Source organism: Leucopleurus acutus (genome assembly GCF_964270905.1).
Source record: "Leucopleurus acutus genome assembly, chromosome: 7".
NCBI classification, from domain to species: Eukaryota; Metazoa; Chordata; class Mammalia; order Artiodactyla; family Delphinidae; genus Leucopleurus; species Leucopleurus acutus.
In genome coordinates, this window is record NC_139150.1 from 81,576,276 (window position 1) to 81,598,587 (window position 22,312).

General features: G+C 38.1%; 1 protein-coding gene across 2 annotated transcripts in view; it reads right to left on the bottom strand.

Moving 5' to 3' along the window:
- Positions 1–2,253: 2,253 nt before the first annotated feature.
- Positions 2,254–22,312, bottom strand: part of FRMD3 (FERM domain containing 3) — a gene marked incomplete at its 5' end in the record, with an annotated part of 311,556 nt that continues 291,497 nt past the window's right edge. For both annotated transcript variants that reach the window (XM_082843148.1, XM_082843149.1), the window contains one exon: positions 2,254–2,995. In XM_082843148.1, coding sequence (XP_082699274.1) covers positions 2,397–2,995 — 599 coding nt within the window. In that variant the 3' untranslated portion in view covers positions 2,254–2,396. The remainder of the gene's footprint in view (positions 2,996–22,312) is intronic.

Here is a 22,312-nt window from a genome sequence, read left to right on the forward strand (position 1 = left end):
ATTCTGCAGACCCTATCCTCTCAACTCTTTCACTTAAAAACATTTCTATTCAATACTGAAGTTTTTGCCTAAGAGAAAGAGATGTTAGCTAGAAACGTTAAAATTATATATTTAATATTCCTTACTATAAATCTGCTTGGCTGGACTATGTGATACTTATTGTGTCAGTATTTTGCAATGTTTTATGATGGCTAATATATTAATTCCCTAGTTTAAAAAATATTATTTAATATTAGTGTAAAATGGCAAGGGCTAGATGATTTGTTATGGTTAGAACTTCAAAGAAAATGATTTGAAGCATCATTAGAAGAGGGAACTAATTTTGTGCAGACTACACTGGAGTACCCTTATGTAAGAAAGTATGACTGTAAGTCATAAACAAGGGGGGAAAAAATCTTCAGCTTCAAAGGAGGCCATTTGCAAACTTTCCAAATAACCTATAGAAAATATACTTCTACCTTGGTATCGAATTTCAGGTATCAAATATTCTTTATTAAAAAGCAAAATCAATCACTCAATGCACGAGAAAGAACATGCTATAAACTTAATAGCAAATTATACTATAGTTTGCTCAACTGAAGGCTTCATGAGCTGACTTTTAAAACTTATTTACAAAATTAAATGTCTAATAAAGCACTTAGATCTCCATGAATGAGTACTGGAATGGCCAATTTGGAGATTATGTTAATGATAGACTTGGAGTTAGGGAGAGATTATAGGCAGCCCAATCCCTTTGAAAATATTCCATGCCTTCATTTACAATCTATGGAGAAATCCCTATGCTCTATGCCCTAAGCTCCATACTCTTTTCTTTCACGGTATTGGTAAGTACTGTGCATGGAAAGCCTCAGAACCTTTCTGTCATGGATTTAATGGTATGAAGGAAGGTACTAGAGCATTTGTCCCACCTACTGTCTAGTTAGGGAGTCATTTCACTACTTCACCCAAGCTGAAATGGTATATTATCTAATGAGTTGAGTCCCTTCCACTTTCTTAATGAGAGCCCCAATTATGAATGAGTTAAAATCTTAAGGAAACCAGGAAAGGAAAAGAGTATAATGACCGCCACAAAGAACGATCATAGGCATTTATCAAAAAGCCAAAATCCATTCTCTTCACACTCTTTCTCACTCTTTTTCTCTCTCTTTCTCACACACACACACACACACACACACACACACACACACACACACCTTTTAAAGTTTCTTCCACAGAATCTCAATGAATGGCGTGAGCGACCAAAAAACGTGCCTTCAAGTTTCTCCACTTTTATTTAGATCCACTTAAACATATTCATGTCAACTTGGACAGTGAGTATACTGTTCTTTACATCATCCAATACCTTGCATCACCATCACTTTCATAAAATAGGTCATTTGTCTACCATCACTTGCCTGCCAGCCTCACCAGAACTCTTGTTTTGCAACTTACCAGTTGTCCAATTCCCATCTGCTTCCACTCTTGGGTTAATGTACAATAATATGCAATTAACTAGCATCTCCTTTAAACTTTTTTCCTTTAAAGTTTCACTTTATTTTAAAAACATTCTATTTCCAGAGCCAAAATATATGGACAGGATGCAAATGAAAGTAACAAATCATCTTGTCCAAATACTTTGAAAAATGGACCCTGTGTCCACTTGATGCTCTCAATTTCTACTTCCTCCAGTTCCATCATCCATTTCAGAAGCTTACTTTCTACAGTGTTTTTCTACCTATTTTCTATCTCATATGCAGGTAACAACAAATTATGTTCAGCCAAAAAGTTTAAAAAACAAACCAGTGCCAAAACATTAAAAAATTCCTGACATACCCTTTGTGCATTAGCCTTACAATCTGTACACTTAAATAACTCCAGGAGGCTTCTTTTTTTTTTTTTTTTTTGCTAAAAATTTACCAAAATATTTTGAACACATAAAAATATTTTTAAAAAAACAAAAACAAAAGCCCAGCATAAATTTAGTTGTATAGGCATTGGTTAGAGAACATTGTTTTCGCTAAGGATTATATTCAAAAAAGTTTCTCTTGGGTTTTTACTAAAACTCGGATTCTGAACCTCATAGCTTATAGTGGTGTTAACTATTAAAAAAGGAGGAAATCTAATTCAGCTCAATTTATTATAATAGATAAAGAGTATGTCTGTACTATAATAAAAAATAAACATATTTTTGGTTATTTAGAGGCCATCTTCCTGACCTGTAACTAAAATAACTGTATTTCATTTAAACTTATTTACTTGCAGTGAATTATGGAAAGCTAACTTAAAGGTCTGAATAATCAGTTATGAGTAAAGAACACCTGTTGATGGTCCTGTGACCATTCAGAACAAGGCCTTTGCTGAAAAAAAAAGAAATCACTAGTATTGAATATAGCCCTTAGTCATATGAGATATGAGCTTTATGAGCAACCCAGCATGTAAAGAACGAGGTTGACTTTGCCAGCCACCCACTCCTTGAGAGGACAGTAGTATTCATAGTGAAACTGCTCAAACTCGGGCGTCTGGCGGATTTCACATAAGAAGGAGAGATCAATACCTGACTCCAAAAGGAGGAGGAGCAGGGGGAATACAAAGAGCAGCAGGCCCAGGCCCACCACAAGGAGCCGGGAAAAACTCTTGACCAGTGGGTTCACCCGAATATGGCCACTCAGAATGTCATAGCTCCATGACAAAGCTTGGTGAGCCTCCTTCAGCTCTTCTTCTTCGGCCATTAAAAAGGCGTTTTCATCTGCTTCTAGTTCCTCAAACGAATCTGTGTCTTCTTTTTCCAACTCCAGCCTAGATGGACAGTCAAAGAGCATGTCAATCTCATCATCATCAATGGGGGTAGGGAGCAGGCTGGCACTTGGGTTGTATGCCAGTTCAGAGATGGTCAAGGGCTCTTCTTTTATTTTATCTTCCTCTTCACTTGAGGGCTCTTCATACTCATGGGATTCCTTTACTGGTGAGCTGGAGGTCAAGGGGGCAGAAATGTCGTCTTCTTTGGGCAATGGAACACCTGTAAAGAGACATATTTTTCTTAATTTTAAATTTCAAGTTTTCTTCTTCCACAAAAATCTGTAAATGGAAACAAACCAAAACTAACTAATGAATGGAAATTAGGGAATCCATGAAATTGTTCTGTGGAATCCTGACTTTTAACAAAGTCATTTTTAGTATAGATCCTATACCATAAGTTCTAAGGTCAATGTGTTAAACCCAAGATAACCAAAATAGCTCAAATGGTTGGCAGTATTTACAATATTTACATGTGCAATTATGGTCTGAAAACCCCCAACTTTGGTCATGTTTACAAGAACAAAATGACAAGAAATCACTATTATAATTTTGAGTAGTGTCTTTTGGAAGTCAACACTGTCATCCAACAAAGTATTGTAGTAAAATTAGTCTACTATCTAATGGGATATTTTATTATGTTATGTATTTTTTCTAGTCTTCATTCTAGGCACAATTTTGTGGTTTCTCGTTTCATATAACTGCAATCATATCTGTATGAACAAATTTACATCTTGTTCCTTTAACATTTTAACTTAGACATTTTCTCTGTTGACATAAACTCCCACTGGCATTTATAATGGTTGCCAAATTTTCTACTTAGTTAATACAATAATAGTTGCCTATTGGCAAACATTTAGATTGCTTTACAGTTGTGAAAAAAGAATGCTATGAGACATCTTTACATATACAGCCTTTATCACCTCTCGTTTCAGCTCACTGGACAGATGTCTGAAAGAAAAATTGCTTGGTCAAAAGGTATGGACATTATTTCTTAACCTTTATTGGGGGAGAGGTATTTCTCAACCCTTCATTTTATAGATGGGAAACCCTTCGAATAGCAGGCCTAAGGCCAGTTCTCCTAATTTTGAGCCTTGGGTTCTCAGTGGGAAAGGGAGAATCAAAGAAATTTTCCCCGGGAGGGATGTACAGTATAATACCAAATTGGTAGCCAAGTACATCAGGTAACTGTAAGCCTGCTTTTAATGAATGCATTTCAGTATTTTCCTCTCTTCAAGATGTACAGGAAGTGATGTCACCAAGATGCCAACATCGGTTGTTCCTGACTTCTCTTCCCCTCACAGGAAGAACAACTAACAACCATTCACGGACAAGACATCACTGAGAAAATCCTAAAACATGGAAGTGAGGCTGAAGTACCCTCTTGTACCACAGAGACCAAGACAGACTGCATTGGGAGGGTAAGAGGAATGGCTATGCTGATCACACTGCTTCTCCCCTAGGCTGGCACACCATCACACTGAGAGATCTCTTCAGAGACTCCAGTTCCTTCAGTGGGAAAAGAGAGCCAGGGGTGACATCCAGCTCCCCGCCTAGCATTGTGGGTCACTTCATGGGAGCCCTTACTCTGTATTTCACCCCCCAGTATCACAGGGGAATCTGTGGGGCTCAACCACTGGGAATTCATGATGGAGAAGGCGGGGGGGCTTCCAACAGTCAGCACTCAGATCTTGGCAGACTGAGTTCCTACCTGCAGAGCCAAGTACTAGTCCCAACCAGTGGCTGTGCTCATATGCAGAATCTAGTTGGTGGTGCATCTAACCAGGGAAAGGACTGCCAGATTCAGATCCTCAGAGGAGGAGTTTTGACAGCCCTGGAGCCTGGTCTACTCACACCCAGGCAGAAGAACTGAGTCATAACCCCACCCACTGTGGATCCTAGATCCCTGTCCCTTCCAACCAGAAAGACTGTTTGGGAAAATTTGGGAGTTACCTGAAGTGGGCTCTCCCAGTCCTACCCAGGCAGGAGGGCTGAGTCATAGCTCCATCTGACAGGAAGGGCTGGTAAGAACACCTGGAAGCTGCATTATCCAGCCACACTGGAGCTGAGAGGTGGGCAGGCAGAGCTGATTGCTTTTAGAGCAAAGCAAGTGGTCCAGTTTGGCCATGGAACTTGGGGCCTGGATCAGATTGATTGAAGACCACAAACAGAGTGGCCTAGGAGCTGCTTCTCCCACTGTGCCTAAATTAGCTTACGTAGGGAAACTAAGTCATAGCCCGACTCATTGCTGAATACAGCCTTCAGCTTATCTGACCAGGGAACCTTACCAGAGAACACAGAAAGCTGTGTAGCCCATCCAACAGGCCTGCCTAACAGTGGCATTTGAACCAAAAGTATAGCCCATGGCTTCCCCTGTCTGCAGAGCAAAACTGGTAGTCTCACCTGACCAGGATATCCAGTAAACACTCTTGCCTGACTTGGGTCCCCAAACAATGAGCCATGCAGGCCCTGGGTCCCATCCTGTTGCCCTACCAGGGTAGGGAAGTTAATTTATAGCCCCATTTACTGCTGAGTATAGTTCCTAGTCCCGACCATCTAGTAAGCCTGACCAGAAAATCCAGACAAAAGAGCCTAAACTATAGCCTCAGTTGGGCATGGAATGAAGCCCTCAGTCCTATCCAGCTGTTCTCAGCCAGTGGCACACACCCCCATCCACAATCTCAGAGCTTAAACAGTTGCCTTGCCCCAAAATAGACTCTCATAGCAGGTCTCACCTGCCCAAGGATGCTAATAGCAGACACCAGAAACCCAAACTGAGCTGGCTGATGAAGCCAAAGCAAATCTGCAAAATCTGGAAGAGGAGACCATTTACTCAAATGCACAAATACCAGCGTAAGGAATCAAGGACCATGAAAAATCAGGTAAATATGACAACACTAAAGGAAACTAAAAGAGCACTAATAACCCTAAAGAAATGGAGATCTATGAACTGTCAAAGAATTCAGAAAAATCCTCTTAAAGAAGTTTAGTGAACTACAAGAACACTGACAACTAAACAAAATTAGGAAAGCAATGAATGAGCAAAATGAGAAGTTCAACAAAGAAACAGAAGCCATTTTTAAAAACCAAACAAATCCTAGAGCTGAAAAATATAATAACTGAAATGAAGAAATCAGTAGAGATCTTCAAAAGAAGACTCAACCAGGCAGAAGAAAGAATCAGTGACCTGGAAGATAGGATATTTGAAATTATCCAGTCAGAGAAGCAAAAAGAAAAAAGAATGAAAAAAAGTGAAGCCAGCCTCAGCCCATAGGACTTAACAGGACACAATGAAAAGAAACAATATTAGTATTAAAGGAATTCCAAAAAGAGAAGAGAAAAAGGACAGAAAATATATTAAAGAAAGACAGTAATGGCTGAAAACTTCCCAAACCTGGGAAGAGAAATAGACATCAAGAGGCCCAAAGGATCGCAGATAGGTTGAACTCAAAAAGGGCTCTACTGAGACATAAATACAAATTGTCAAGAGTCAAAGACAAAAGAATTTTAAAACCAGCAAGAGAAAAAAGTTAATGTAAGGGTGCACCCATAAGACTACTGGCAGATTTCTCAACAGAAACTTTTCAGGCCAGAAGCTAATAGCATGACATATTCAAAATTTTGAAAGAAAGAAACTGTCAACCAAGAATGCTATACCTGGCGAAGCTGTCCTTCAGACATGGAGGGATAAAGACTTTCCCAAACAAAAACTGAAGGAATTCATCACCATTAGACCCACCTTACAAGAAATGCTAAAGGGAGTCTGTTAAGTGGAAAGGACACTAATTAACATCATAAAAAGTAAGAAGGCAGTGTAAAACTCACTGGTATTATAGTCAGAGTTAGATTCTGTACGGTAATGCTGGTGCTCAATTCACTTACAAATCTAGTTTACAAGTTAAAAAACAAATGTAAAAATAACCATACCTACAATAATCTGTTATTAGTTATACAATAACAAAAGCAAGTTGTAATATCAATAACCTAAAATGTGAGGGGGAGGAGAAGTAAAAGTGTAAAGCTCAGGGATTGTATTGAAGTTAAGTTGTTATTAGCTTAAACTGGAGTGTTACAATTTTAAGATATTTTTATGTAAGCTTCACGGTAACCACAAGGGAAAAACCTGTAGTGATTACAAAAGGAACATGATAAGGAAGTCAAAGCATACTGATACCACAAAACATCAAAATAAGAAACAGCACGGTAAGAAACAAGGAACAATGGATCTACAAAACAGCCAGACAGTAAGTAAAAAAATGGCAATCGTAAGCTCTTTTTTTTAAATTAATAATTTAAACATAAATGGATTACATTTTCCAATCAAAAGACATAGAATGGCTGAATAAATTAAAAAACAACATCCAATGATATGCTGCCTACAAGAAACTCACTTTAGACATAAAGACACACATAGACTGAGAGTGAAGGGATGGAAAACTATATTTCAAGCAAATGGCAAAAAAAAAAGCAGAGGTAGCAATACTTACATCAGACAAAATAGAGAATGGACTTGATACAGGGAGGGGGAAGGGTAAGCTGGGACAAAGAGAGAGTGGCATGGACATATATACACTACCAAACGTAAAACAGATAGCTAGTGGGAAGCAGCCGCATAGCACAGGGAGATCAGCTCAGTGCTTTGTGACTGCCTAGAGGGGTGGGATAGAGAGGGTGGGAGGGAGGGAGGGAGATGAAAGAGGGAAGAGATATGGGGCCATATGTATATGTATAACTGATTGACTTTGTTATAAAGCAGAAACTAACACACGCCACTGTAAAGCAACTATACTCCACTAAAGATGTTAAAAAAAACAGACTGTAAACTAAAAATGGTAAAAATATACAAAGAAGGTAATGATAAAGGAGTCACTACATCAAAAAGATACAATTGTAAATATTTATGTGCCCAACATTGGTGCACCCAAATACATAAATCAAAATCTAACCCAGCTAAAAGGAGACATAAACAGCAATACAATAACAGTGGGGACTTGAATACTCCACTCACAACAATGAACAGATCATCCAGACAGAGAATCAATAAGGAAACAGCAGATTTGAGCAACACTGTGATCAAATGGACCTAACAGACATATAGAGAACATTCTATCTGACAACAGCAAAATACACATTCTTCTCAAGTGCACATGGAACATTTTCTAGGAAAGACCATATGTTAGGCCATAAAATAAATCTTAGCAAATTTAAGAAGATTGAAATAATACTGAGTACGTTCTCTGACCACAATGGTGTGAAACTAGAAATCAATAAGAGAAAAACTGGAAAGTTCATGCATAATGGAAATTAAACAATCTCCTGAACCAATGGATTCAAGAAGAAATTAACAAGGAAATAAAGTATCTTGAGAAACAAAAAGGGAGATACAACATACCAAAACTTATGGGATGCAGCAAAAGCAGTTCTAAGAGGGAACTTCATAGCAATAAATGCCTACGTTAAGAAGCAAGAAAGATAAAAAACCCTAACTCTATGCCTTAAGGAACTAGAAAATGGTGGTCAAACTGAGCCCAAAGTTAGCAGAAGAAAGGAAAAACTAAAGATTAGAGCAGAAATAAAATAGAGAACAGGAAAATAGGAAAGATTAACCAAACTAAGAGTTGGTTCTTTGAAAAGATAAACAGAATTGACAAAATTTTAGCTAGACTAACCAAGGAAAAAAGAGAGGACGCAAATTAACAAAATTATAAATGAAGAAACATTACAACTGATACCACAGAAATACAAAGGATCATAAAAGGCTACTATGAACAAATATACACCAACAAACTGGACAACCTAGAGAAAATGGAAAAATTCTCAGAAACATACAAACTACTAAGACTGAAACAAGAAGAAATAGAAAGTCTGAATCAACTAATTACTAGTAAGGAGACTGAATTGGTAATCAAAAATCTCCCAGTGAAGAAAAGCCAAGGACCAGATGGCTTCACTGGTGAATTTTAAAGAATTAACACCAATCCTTCTCAACTCTTCCAAAAATATCAAAGTGGAGGGAACACTCCCAGTCTTATTTTGTGAGGCCAGCATTACCCTGATACCAAAGCCAGAAAGGACACTATTAGAAAACTACAGACCAACATGCCTGATGAGTATAGATGCAGAAATTCTTAATACTAGAAAACTAAATCCAGCAGCACATTAAAAGAATCATTTACTAGACTTCCGGGAAGATGGCGGAAGAGTAAGATGCAGAGATCACCTTCCTCCCCACAGATACACCAGAAATACATCTACACGTGGAACAACTCCTACAGAACACCTACTGAACGCTGGCAGAAGACCTCAGACCTCCCAAAAGCCGTGTGGATGAAAGGCTCTTGGTGCTGCAGCCAGGAGTTAGTGCTGTGCCTCTGAGGTGGGAGAGCCAACTTCAGGACACTGGTCCACAAGAGACCTCCCAGCTCCACATAATATTAAATGGCAAAAATCTCCCAGAGATCTCCATCTCAACACCAGTACCCAGCTTCACTCAACGACCAGCAAGCTACAGTGCTGGACACCCTATGCCAAACAACTAGCAAGACAGGAACACAACACCACCCATTAGCAGAGAGGCTGCCCCAAATCATAGTAAGTCCACAGACACCCCAAACCACACCACCAGACGTGGACCTGCCCACCAGAAACACAAGATCCAGCCTCATCTACCAGAACACAGGCACTAGTCCCCTCCACCAGGAAGCCTACACAACCCACTGAACCAACCTTAGCCACTGGGGACAGACACTAAAAACAACAGGAACTGTGAACCTGCAGCCTGCAAAAAGAAGACCCCAAACACAGGAAAGATTAGCAAAATGAGAAGACAGAAAAACACACAGCAGATGAAGGAGCAAGATAAAAACCCACCAGACGTAACAAATGAAGAGGAAATAGGCAGTCTACCTGAAAAAGAATTCAGAATAATGATAGTAAAGATGATTCAAAATCTTGGAAATAGAATAGACAAAATGCAAGAAACATTTAACAAGGACCTAGAAGAACAAAAGATGAAACAAACGATGAACAACACAATAAATGAAATGAAAAATACTCTGGATGGGATCAATAGCAGAATAGCTGAGGCAGAAGAACGGATAAGTGACCTGGAAGATAAAATAGTGGAAATAACTACTGCACAGCAGAATAAAGAAAAAAGAATGAAAAGAACTGAGGACAGTCTCAGAGACCTCTGGGACAACATTAAATGCACCAACATTCGAATTATAGGGGTTCCAGAAGAAGAAGAGAAAAAGAAAGGGACTGAGAAAATATTTGAAGAGATTATAGTTGAAAACTTCCCTAATATGGGAAAGGAAATAGTTAATCAAGTCCAGGAAGCACAGAGAGTCCCATACAGGATAAATCCAAGGAGAAATACGCCAAGACACGTATTAATCAAACTGTCAAAAATTAAATACAAAGAAAGCATATTAAAATCAGCAAGGGAAAAACAACAAATAACACATAAGGGAATCCCCATAAGGGTAACAGCTGATCTTTAGGCAGAAACTCTGCAAGCCAGAAGGGACTGACAGGACATATTTAAAGTTATGAAGGAGAAAAACCTGCAACCACGATTACTCTACCCAGCAAGGATCTCATTCAGATTTGATGGAGAAATTAAAACCTTTACAGACAAGCAAAAGCTGAGAGTTCAGCACCACAAAACCATCTCTACAACAACTGCTAAAAGAACTTCTCTAGGCCAGAAACACAAGAGAAGGAAAAGAACTACAATAATGAACCCAAAACAATTAAGAAAATGGGAATGGGAACATACATATCAATAACTACCTTAAATGTAAATGGACTAAATGCTCCCACCAAAAGACACAGATTGGCTGATTGGATACAAAAACAAGACCCGTATATTTGCTGTCTACAAGAGATCCACTTCAGACCCAGAGACACATACAGACTGAAAGTAAGGGGATGGAAAAACATATTTCATGCAAATGGAAACCAAAAGAAAGCTGGAGTAGCAATTCTCATATCAGACAAAATAGACTTTAAAATAAAGACTATTAGAAGAGACAAAGAAGGACACTACATAATGATCAAGGGATTGATCCAAGAAGAAGATATAACAATTGTAAATATTTATGCACCCAACCTAGGAGCACCTCAATACATAAGGCAAATACTAACAGCCATAAAAGGGGAAATCGACAGTAACACATTCATAGTAGGGGACTTTAACACCCCACTTTTACCAATGGACAGATCATCCAAAATGAAAATAAATAAGGAAACACAAGCTTTAAATGAATCATTAAACAAGATGGACTTAATTGATATTTATAAGACATTCCATCCAAAAAAAAAAAATACACATTTTTCTCAAGTGCTCATGGAACATTCTCCAGGATACATCATATCTTGGGTCACAAATCAAGCCTTGGTAAATTTAAGAAAATTGAAATTGTATCAAGTATCTTTTCTGACCACAATGCTAGGAGACTAGGTATCAATTACAGGAAAAGATCTGTAAAAAATACAAACACATGGAGGCTAAACAATACATAATAACGAAGTGATCACTGAAGAAATCAAAGAGGAAATAAAAAAATACCTAGAAACAAATGACAAAGGAAAAACGATGACCCAAAATCTATGGCATGCAGCAAAAGCAGTTCTAAGAGGGAAGTTTATAGCAATACAGTCCTACCTTAAGAAACAGGAAACATCTCGAATAAACAACCTAGCCTTGCACCTAAAGCAATTAGAGAAAGAACAAAAAACCGCAAAGTTAGCAGAAGGAAAGAAATCGCAAACATCAGATCAGAATTAAATGAAAAAGAAAGGAAGGAAATGATAGCAAAGATCAATAAAACTAAAAGCTGGTTCTTTGAGAAGATAAACAAAATTGATAAACCATTAGCCAGACTCATCAAGAAAAAAAGGGAGAAGACTCAAATCAATAGAATTAGAAATGAAAAAGAAGTAACAACTGACACTGCAGAAATACAAAACATCATGAGAGATTACTACAAGCAACTCTATGCCAATGAAATGGATAACCTGGAAGAAATGGACAAATTCTTAGAAAGGCACAACCTGCCAAGACTGAATCAGGAAGAAAGAGAAAATATGAACAGACCAATCACAAGCACTGAAATTGAAACTGTGATTAAAAATCTTCCAACAAACAAAAGCCCAGGACCAGATGGCTTCACAGGCGAATTCTATCAAACATGTAGAGAAGAGCTAACACCTATCCTTCTCAAACTCTTCCAAAATAGAGCAGAGGGAGGAACAGGCCCAAACTCATTCTACGAGGCCACCGTCACCCTGATACCAAAACCAGACAAGGATGTCACAAAGAAAGAAAACTACAGACCAATATCACTGATGAACATAGATGCAAAAATCCTCAACACAATACTAGCAAAGAGAATCCAACAGCACATTAAACGGATCATACACCATGATCAAGTGGGGTTTATTCCAGGAATGCAAGGATTCTTCAATATACGCAAAGCAATCAACGTGATACACCATAGTAACAAATTGAAGGAGGAAAACCATATGATCATCTCAGTAGATGCAGAGAAAGCTTTTAACAAAATTCAACACCCATTTATGATAAAAACCCTGCAGAAAGTAGGCATAGAGGGAACTTTCCTCAACATAATAAATGCCATATATGACAAACCCACAGCCAACATCGTCCTCAGTGGTGAAAATCTGAAAGTATTTCCACTAAGATCAGGAGCAAGACAAGGTTGCCCACTCTCACCACTCTTATTCAACATACTTTTGCAAGTTTTAGCCACAGCAATCAGAGAAGAAAGGGAAATAAGAGGAATCCAAATCGGAAAAGAAGAAGTAAAGCTGTCACTATTTGCAGATGACATGATATTATACATAGAGAATCCTAAAGATGCTACCAGAAAACTACTAGAGCTAATCAATGAATTTGGTAAAGTAGCAGGATACCAAATTAATGCACAGAAATCTCTTGCATTCCTATACACTAATGATGAAAAATCTGAAAGTGAAATCAAGAAAACACTCCCATTTACCACTGCAACAAAAAGAATAAAATATCTAGGAATGAGCCTACCTAGGAGACAAAAGACCTGTATGCAGAAAATTATAAGACACTGATGAAAGAAATTAAAGATGATAAAAATAGATGGAGAGATATACCATGTTCTTGGATTGGAAGAATCAACATTGTGAAAATGACTCTACTACCCAAATAATCTACAGATTCAATGCAATCCCTATCAAACTACCACTGGCATTTTTCACAGAACTAGAACAAAAAATTTCACAATTTGTATGGAAACACAAAAGACCCCGAATAGCCAAAGCAATCTTGAGAACGAAAAAAGGAGCTGGGAAGCAGGCTCCCTGACTTCAGACTATACTACAAAGCTACTGTAATCCAGACAGTATGGTACTGGCACAGAAACAGAAAGATAGATCAATGGAACAGGATAGAAAGCCCAGAGATTAACCCACGCACATATGGCCACCTTTTCTTTGATAAAGGTGGCAGGAATGTACAGTGGAGAAAGGACAGCCTCTTCAATTAGTGGTGCTGGGAAAACTGGACAGGTACATGTAAAAGTATGAGATTAGATCACTTCCTCACACCGTACACAAAAATAAGCTCAAACTGGATTAAAGACCTAAATGTAAGGCCAGAAACTATCAAACTCTTAGAGGAAAACATAGGCAGAATACTCTATGACATAAATCACAGCAAGATCCTTTTTGACCCCCCTCCTAGAGATATGGAAAGAAAAATAAACAAATGGGACCTAATGAAACTTCAAAGCTTTTGCACAGCAAAGGAAACCATAAACAAGATGAAAAGACAGCCCTCAGAATGGGAGAAAATATTTGCAAATGAAGCAACTGGCAAAGTATTAATCTCCAAAATTTATAAGCAGCTCATGCAGCTTAATAACAAAAAAACAAACAACCCAATCCACAAATGGGCAGAAGACCTAAATAGACATTTCTCCAAAGAAGATATACAGACAGCCAACAAACACATGAAAGAATGCTCAACATCACTAATCATTAGAGAAATGCAAATCAAAACTACAATGAGATATCATCTCACACCAGTCAGAATGGCCATCATCAAAAAATCTATAAACAATAAATGCTGGAGAGGGTGTGAAGAAAAGGGAGCCCTCTTGCACTGTTGGTGCAGCCACTGTGGAGAACAGCCACTGTGGAGAACAGTATGGAAGTTCCTTAAAGAACTACAAATAGAACTACCATATGACCCAGCAATCCCACTACTGGGCATATACCCTGAGAAAACCATAATTCAAAAAGAGTCATGTACGAAAATGTTCATTGCAGCTCTATTTACAATAGCCCGGAGATGGAAACAACCTAAGTGTCCATCATGGGATGACTGGATAAAGAAGATGTGGCACATATATACAATGGAATATTACTCAGCCATAACAAGAAACGAAATTGAGCTATTTGTAATGAGGTGGATAGACCTAGAGTCTGTCATACAGAGTGAAGTAAGTCAGAAAGAGAGAGAGAAATACCATATGCTAACACATATATACGGAATTTAGGAAAAAATGTCATGAAGAACCTAGGGGTTAAACAGCAATAAAGACACAGACCCACTAGAGAATGGAGTAGAGGATATGGGGAGGGGGAAGAGTAAGCTGTGAGAAAGCGAGAGAGAGGCATGGACATATACACACTAACAAATGTAGTAAGGTAGATAGCTAGTGGGAAGCAGCCGCATAGCACAGGGAGATCAGCTCGTTGCTTTGTGACCACCTGGAGGGGTGGGATAGGGAGGGTGGGAGGGAGGGAGATGCAAGAGGGAAGAGATATGGGAACATATGTATATATACAGCTGATTCATTTTGTTGTAAAGCGGAAACTAACACACCATTGTAAAGCAATTACTCCAATAAAGATGTTAAAAGAAAAGAATCATTTACTGTGATCAAGTGGGATTTAGAGCTGGCATGCAAGGATGGTTCAACATACACAAATTAATGGGATATATCGAATTAACAGAATGAAAGAAACAAAATCATATGATCATCTTAATAGATGCAGAAAAAGCTTTTGACAAAATTCTACATCCATTTGATAAAAACTCAACACATTAGCTATAGAAGGAATGTACCTCAACACAATAAAGGCCATATATGATAAGCCCATGGCTCACATCATACTCAATGGTGAAAGATTGAAAGCTTTTCCTCTAAGATTAGGAACAAGACAAAGGTGCTCCCTCTCACCACTCCTATTCAACATAGTACTGGAAGTCCTGGCCAGAGCAGTCAGGCAAGAAAGATAAATAAAAGGCATCCTAACTGGAAAGGAAGAAGTAAAATTATCTCTGTTTGCAGGTGACATGTTTTTATACATGGAAAATCCAAAAGACTTCACCAAAAGACTATTGGAGCTAACTGCCAAATTCAGTGAAGTTGCAGGATACAAATTTAACATAGGAAAATCAGTAGTGTTTGTATACAGTAACAATAAATTATCTGAAAAAAAAAAGATCTCTTTTTACAACAGCATCAAAAACAATAAAATATTTAGGGATAAACTTAGCCAAGGAGGTGAAAGATCTCTACTCTGAAAATTATAAGACACTGGTGAAAGAAATTGAAGAACACACAAATGAATGGAAAGGTATCCCATGTTCATGATTAGAAGAATTAATATTGTTAAAATGTCAATACTACCAAAAGCCATTTATAGATTCAATGCAATCCCTATCAAGATTCCAATGAAATTTTTTACAGAAGTAGAAAAAAAAAATCCTGAAATTTATATGGAACCACAAAAGACCCTAAATAGCCAAAGCAATTCTGAGAAAGAAGAACAAAGCAGGAGGATATTCACATGTGAAAGAATGAAACTAGACCCCAAACCTCCACTACTCACAAAAATTAACTTGCAGTGGATTAAAGACTTAAATGTAGAACTTGAAACCATGAAACTCCTAGAAGAAAACATAGGAAAAAAAGCTCCTTGACATAGGTCTTGGCAATGATTTTCTGGATATGATCCCTAAAGCACAAGCAACCAAATCAAAAACAAGTGGGACTACATTAAACTAAAAAGCTCCTGCAAGCAAAAGAAGCAAACAATAAAGTGAAAACCTATGGAATGGGAAAAAAATTTCCAAGCCATATCTGAGTAGGGGTTAACATCCAAAATATATAAAGAACTCACACAACTCAATAACAAAAAAAAAAAACCTCCAAATAATTCAATTTTAAAATGGGGAAAAGGCCTGAATAGACATTTTTCTCAACAGGATAAATGAAAGGCCAACAGGTACACAAAACTAGGCTCAACATCACTAGTCATTAGAGAAATGCAAATGAAAACCACAATGACATATCATTTCATGCCTTTTAGAATAGTCATCATCAAAAAGACAAAACAGATAAATAAAAAGACAGCTACATGTAAAAGAATGAAATTAGAACACTCTCTAACACCATATACAAAAATAAACTCAATGGATTAAAGACCTAAATGTAAGCCCAGACACTATCAAACTCTTAGAGGAAAACATAGGCAGAACACTCTATGACATAAATCACAGCAAGATCCTTTTTGACCCACCTCCTAGAGAAATGGAAATAAAAACAAAAATAAACAAATGGGACCTAATGAAACTTCAGAGCTTTTGCACAGCAAAGGAAACCATAAACAAGATGAAAAGACAGCCCTCAGAATGGGAGAAAATATTTGCAAATGAAGCAACTGACAAATGATTAATCTCCAAAATTTACAAGCAGCTCATGCAGCTCAAAAACAAAAAAAACAACCCAATCCAAAAATGGGCAGAAGACCTAAATAGACATTTCTCCAAAGAAGGTATACAGATTGCCAATAAACACATGAAAGAATGCTCAACATCATTAATCATTAGAGAAATGCAAATCAACACTACAATGAGATATCATCTCACACCGGTCAGAATGGCCATCATCAAAAAATCTACAAACAATAAATGCTGGAGAGGGTGTGGAGAAAAGGGAGCCCTCTTGCACTGTTGGTGGGAATGTAAATTGATACAGCTACTGTGGAGAACAGTATGGAGGTTCCTTAAAACCTAAAAATAGAACTACCATACGACCCAGCAATCCCACTACTGGGCATATACCCTGAGAAAACCATAATTCAAAAAGAGTCATGTACCAACATGTTCATTGCAGCTCTATTTACGATAGCCCCGGAGATGGAGACAACCTAAGTGCCCATCATCGGATGAATGGATAAAGAAGATGTGGCACATATATACAATGGAATATTACTCAGCCATAAAAAGAAACAAAATTGAGTTATTTGTAGTGAGGTGGATGGACCTAGAGTCTGTCATATAGAGTGAAGCAAGTCAGAAAGAGAAAAACGAATACCATATGCTAACATATATATATGGAATCTAAAAAAAAAAGAAAATGGTCATGAAGAATCTAGGGGCAAGACGGGAATAAAGACACAGACCTACTAGAGAATGGACTTAAGGATATGGGGAGGGGGAAGGGTAAGCTGGGACGAAGTGAGAGAGTGGCATGGACATATATACACTACCAAACGTAAAATAGATAGCTAGTGGGAAGCAGCTGCATAGCACAGGGAGGTCATCTCGGTGCTTTGTGACCACCTAGAGGGGTGGGATAGGGAGGGAAGGAGACACAAGAGGGCAGAGATATGGTGACATATGTATATCTGATTCACTTTGTTATAAAGCAGAAACTAACATACCATTTTAAAGCAATTATACTCCAATAGAGATGTTAAAAAAAAAAAGATAACAAATGCTGGTAAGGATGTGGAGAAAAGGGTACCCTGGTGCACTGTTGGCAGGATTATAAACTGGTACAGGCACTATAGAAAACAGTATGGAGGTTCCTCAAAAAGTTACAAGTGTAAATGTTAAAAATTTTACACTAGCATATGAACCAGAAGTTCCACTTCTGAGAATATATTGAAAGGAAACAAAAACACTAACTAGAAAAGATATCTGCACCCCCATGTTCATAGCAGCATTATTTACAATAGTCAAGACATGGAAACAGCCTCAGCGTCCATTCATCTGTGAATATATATATATATATATATATATACACACACAAAGAACACACACACACCAGAATATTCTTCAGCCACCAAAAAATGAGAAAATCCCGCCATTTGCGACAACATGGATGGACGTGGAAAGCATTATGCTAAATGATATAAGTCAGGTAGAGAAAGACAAACACTGTATGATCTCACTTACATGTGGAATCTAATTCTTTTTTAAAACTCATAGAAAAAGGAATCAGTTTTGTGGTTACCAGAGACAGGGAGTGGCGAGAGGGAGAATTAGAGGAAGGGAGTTAAAAGGTACAAGCTTCCAGTTATAAATAGGTATAAGGAATATAATGTGCAACATGGTAACTATAGTTAATACTGCTATATGATATATATGAAAGTTAAGAGAGTAGATGCCAAGAGTCCATATCACAAGGAAAAGTTTTTTTCTTTTTGTTTCATTTATATGAGAGAATGGATGCTAACTAAAGGTAGTGCAGTAATCATTTCACAACATTTGTAAGTCAAGCCATTATGCTGTATACCTTAAACTTATACGGTGATGTATGTCTATTATATCTCAATAAAACTGGGGGAAAATGATGTGCAGGACTGAATGACTGGTTTTATCTTTTAAATATCAACAGATATTTCCTAATAGCTCTGGTATGACAGTCCTGAGCAGCCTAAATGAAAGATACCATAAAACATGCAAGCAAAATACAAAGGGCCAATAAGCACATGAAAAGAAGCTCCACATCGTTAGTTGTTACCACAATAAGATAGCACTTCACACCCACTAGAATGGCTGTATATTTTTAATAGATCTTTACTGGAGTATAATTGCTTCACAATACTGTGTGTGTTTCTGTTGCACAACAAAGCGAATCAGCCATATGCACACACATGTCCCCATATCCCTTCCCTCTTGAGCCTCCCTCCCATCTTCCCTATCCCACCCCTCTAGGTCATCGCAAAGCACCAAGCAGATCTCCCTGTGCTATGCTGCTGCTTCCCACCAGCCAACTATTTCACATTTGGTAGTGTATATATGTCCATGCCACTCTCACTTTGCCCCAGCTTCGCCCTCCCACCCCGTGTCCTCAAGTCCATTCTCTGTGTCTACCTCTTTATTCCTGCCCTGCAACTAGTACCATGGTTTTTTGTTTTTGTTTTTGTTTTTGCTTTTAAGATTCCATAAGGAGGCAAGAACGTACAATGGAGAAAAGACAGCCTCTTCAATAAGTGGTGCTGGGAAAACTGGACAGCTACATGTAAAAGAATGAAATTAGAACACTTCCTAACAACACCATACACAAAAAATAAACTCCAAATGTATTAAAGACCTAAGTGTAAGACCAGACACTATAAAACTCTTAGAGGAAAACACTTTTTGACATAAACCACAGCTATAATTTTTAAAACCTGAACATAACAAGTGTTGGTTAAGGGTGAGGAGAAACTGGAACCCTTGAACATGGCTGATAGGATTTTAAAATGGTTCAGCTGCTATAGAAAACAGTTTGGCAGTTCCTCAAGTCAAACAGAATTACCATATGATCCAGCACTTCTACTCCAAGGTATATACTCCAAAGAATTAAAAACAAGTACTCAGACAAATACTTGTACAAAAATGTTCAAAGCAGCAGCAATCCAATAGTAAAAAGTTGGAAACAACCCAAACGTCCATAAATGGATGACTAGATAAAATGTGGTTTATCCATATAATAATATTATTCAATCATTATAGACATGATACAACATGGATGAATGTCAAAAACATGCTGGGTGAAAGTAGACAGACACAGAAGCTTACATAACATATGATTCCATTTATCTCCATATGAAATATCCAGAACAGGTAAATTCATAGAGACAGGAAGCATACTGGTGGTTGCCAGGGGCTGAGGGAGGAAATGAATGGGGAGTGTCTGCTTAACGGGTACCAGGTTTCCTTTTAGGGTGATGAAAATGTTTTGGAACTAGAGAGAGGTGTTAGTTGCAAAGCCGTGAATGTACTAAATGGTACTATATTTTTCATGTTAAAATGGTTGATTTTATGTGATGAACTTCACTTCAATAAAAATTTTTAAAAAATAAATGCAAGCTGTAATTTTTCTACCACCATATAATACTCCATATAATACACCATATAATGAAACCTGAAGGGAGAAAATGTTCACAGTGTAAGGAAAGATGACAAGAGTTATGACTTTCTAGAATACTACATCTTTACATATCTCGTATTCCATATCCCCAAGAAGAAAGGTCATTTTACTCTCCTCTTTGGGAAAGCAGTGAAAGCAACATATTGTCTATGAGTGGCATAACTGCTCTAGAAAGACCACTCCCAGCCCCTTTGGCTATTTTCACCCTCCTGTGGTCACAAAGATCTTCCATGCTCTTTGTTCTTACCTAACAGCATTTTCTCATGTAAATGGCCTTTCCTCCTTAAGTCTCCTTTTCCTAATACGCAACCTGTTCTCCCTCTGCCTTCTGTTTTCCATATCCTTCTCCTATAATAAGAGGTAAAGGGAAACCTCAAGTTTACAGACTGCAGTATTTTGTTGACAGCAACTCCATTCTTCCAGTTGCTCAGACCAAAAACCTTGACTTTCCTCTGTTCACTCTCACTATGGACCCATCAGCAACTTCTATGTCTCTACCTTCAAAGCACACTCAGAATCGGACCACTTCCTACTACGTCCACCGCTACCAACCTGGTCTAAGCCTCCGTCTTTCTCACTTACATTACTGCAGCAGCATCTCATCTGGTCCCCCTGCTCTAGCCCTTGCCTATGTAAGGGTCATTGTCAACACGGCAGCTGGAGTCATCCTTTGAAAACATAACATGGATCATGCCACTCATCTGCTCAATGTCCTCTAGCGGTTTTTCATCTTCCTCAGAGTATAAACCAAGTCCTTGCAGGGATGTCTACTCTCCTAACCTCTCTGACCTTGTTCTGCTAGGACCCTCCCCCTTGTTCATGCCACTCCAGCCACAGAAGCCTGGCTGTCCCTCAAACATGCCAGTTAAGCTCTCTCTTGCTGTTCTCTCTGCTTGGAGCACTCTGCCTTCAGACAGGTTCACACTCTGTCCCTCTTTGCAGGTTGTTAAACAAATATCACCTTCTCAGTTACATTATGTAAAATTTCAGCCCATCTCCCCAGTACTCCCTATCCCCCTTCCCAAATTTATTTTTCTTCTGAGAATCCAGGATCTAAGAAGGAAAAATAGAGTGCTAGCAAGGTGAAATAGTGGCTTCTGGGAGAGACATAATCATGGTCATTAATTCAGGGTCACAAAAGCGAGTGCCTCTACAGGCCAGGCAGGTGCCTGATGTGAATGAGTGCAGGCCAGGTATGGGACAGTAGGGAGTGGTGGTGACCGGGGAAAACTGACCATATTGAGCTCCATCTGAAAGCTTTAAAATTCAAATTAAAAAAATAATCTGTGCAGTCCATACAAAAAGAGCCTGTGGGTATTTTTAGGCCTATAGGCTGCTAGTCTACAAATGCTACTAGATAAATGCTGTGATAAAATCAGCTAGATTACTGATGTTTCAAAGTCGCCCAAGTATTCCAGTACTTGGATCTCAACAACAGAAGTATTCTCTTATGTTTCTGGAAAGGAGGAGTTAGGCAGGGAAATAAATGCTTTCTTCCCTGTCATAGTTTTTCTAACCACTAGCATTAGATGTGCTGGAGTTTCATAATACTTTTCCCCTCATCTCTAGGCTCAAATTTTTAGTGGGATAGAGTGGAAAGTAGACCAGACAAAGGCTGGACAACCCAGTTCTGCCACTTATGAGACTTTAGTTCTTAATAACTTCCATCGACCAATTTATGAATAAAGAAGATGCGGTACATATATACAATGGAATATTACTCAGCCATATAAAAGAATATTACTCAGCCATAATGCCATTTGTAGCAACATGGATGGAACTAGAGATTATCTTACTAAGTGAGGTAAGGCAGACAGAGAAAGACAAATATCATATGATATGGCTTATATGCGGAATCTAAAAAAAAATGATACAGATGAACTTATTTACAAAACAGAAACAGACTCACAGACTTCAAAAATAAACTTATGGTTACCAGAGGGGGAAGGAGGGGGGGAGGGATAAATTAGGAGTTTGGGATTAGCAGATACAAACTACTATGCATAAAATAGATAAACAATAAGGGCCTACTGTACAGCAAGGAAACTCTGCTTAATATTCTATAATAACCTATAAGGGAAAAGAATCTGAAAAAGAATAGATATATGTATAACCAAATCACTTGGCTATACACCTGAAACTAACACAACATTGTAAATCAACTATACCCTGATATAAAATAAAAATTAAAAAAATATTCTTGGAGCTCAGCTTGCTTAACAACAACACAGGAGTAACACCTACCTCATAAGCCTGGGGTAAGGGTTAAACAAAATTATGGATGCATAAGTGCTGTCTGTATCAAAAAAAAGCTATAGGAA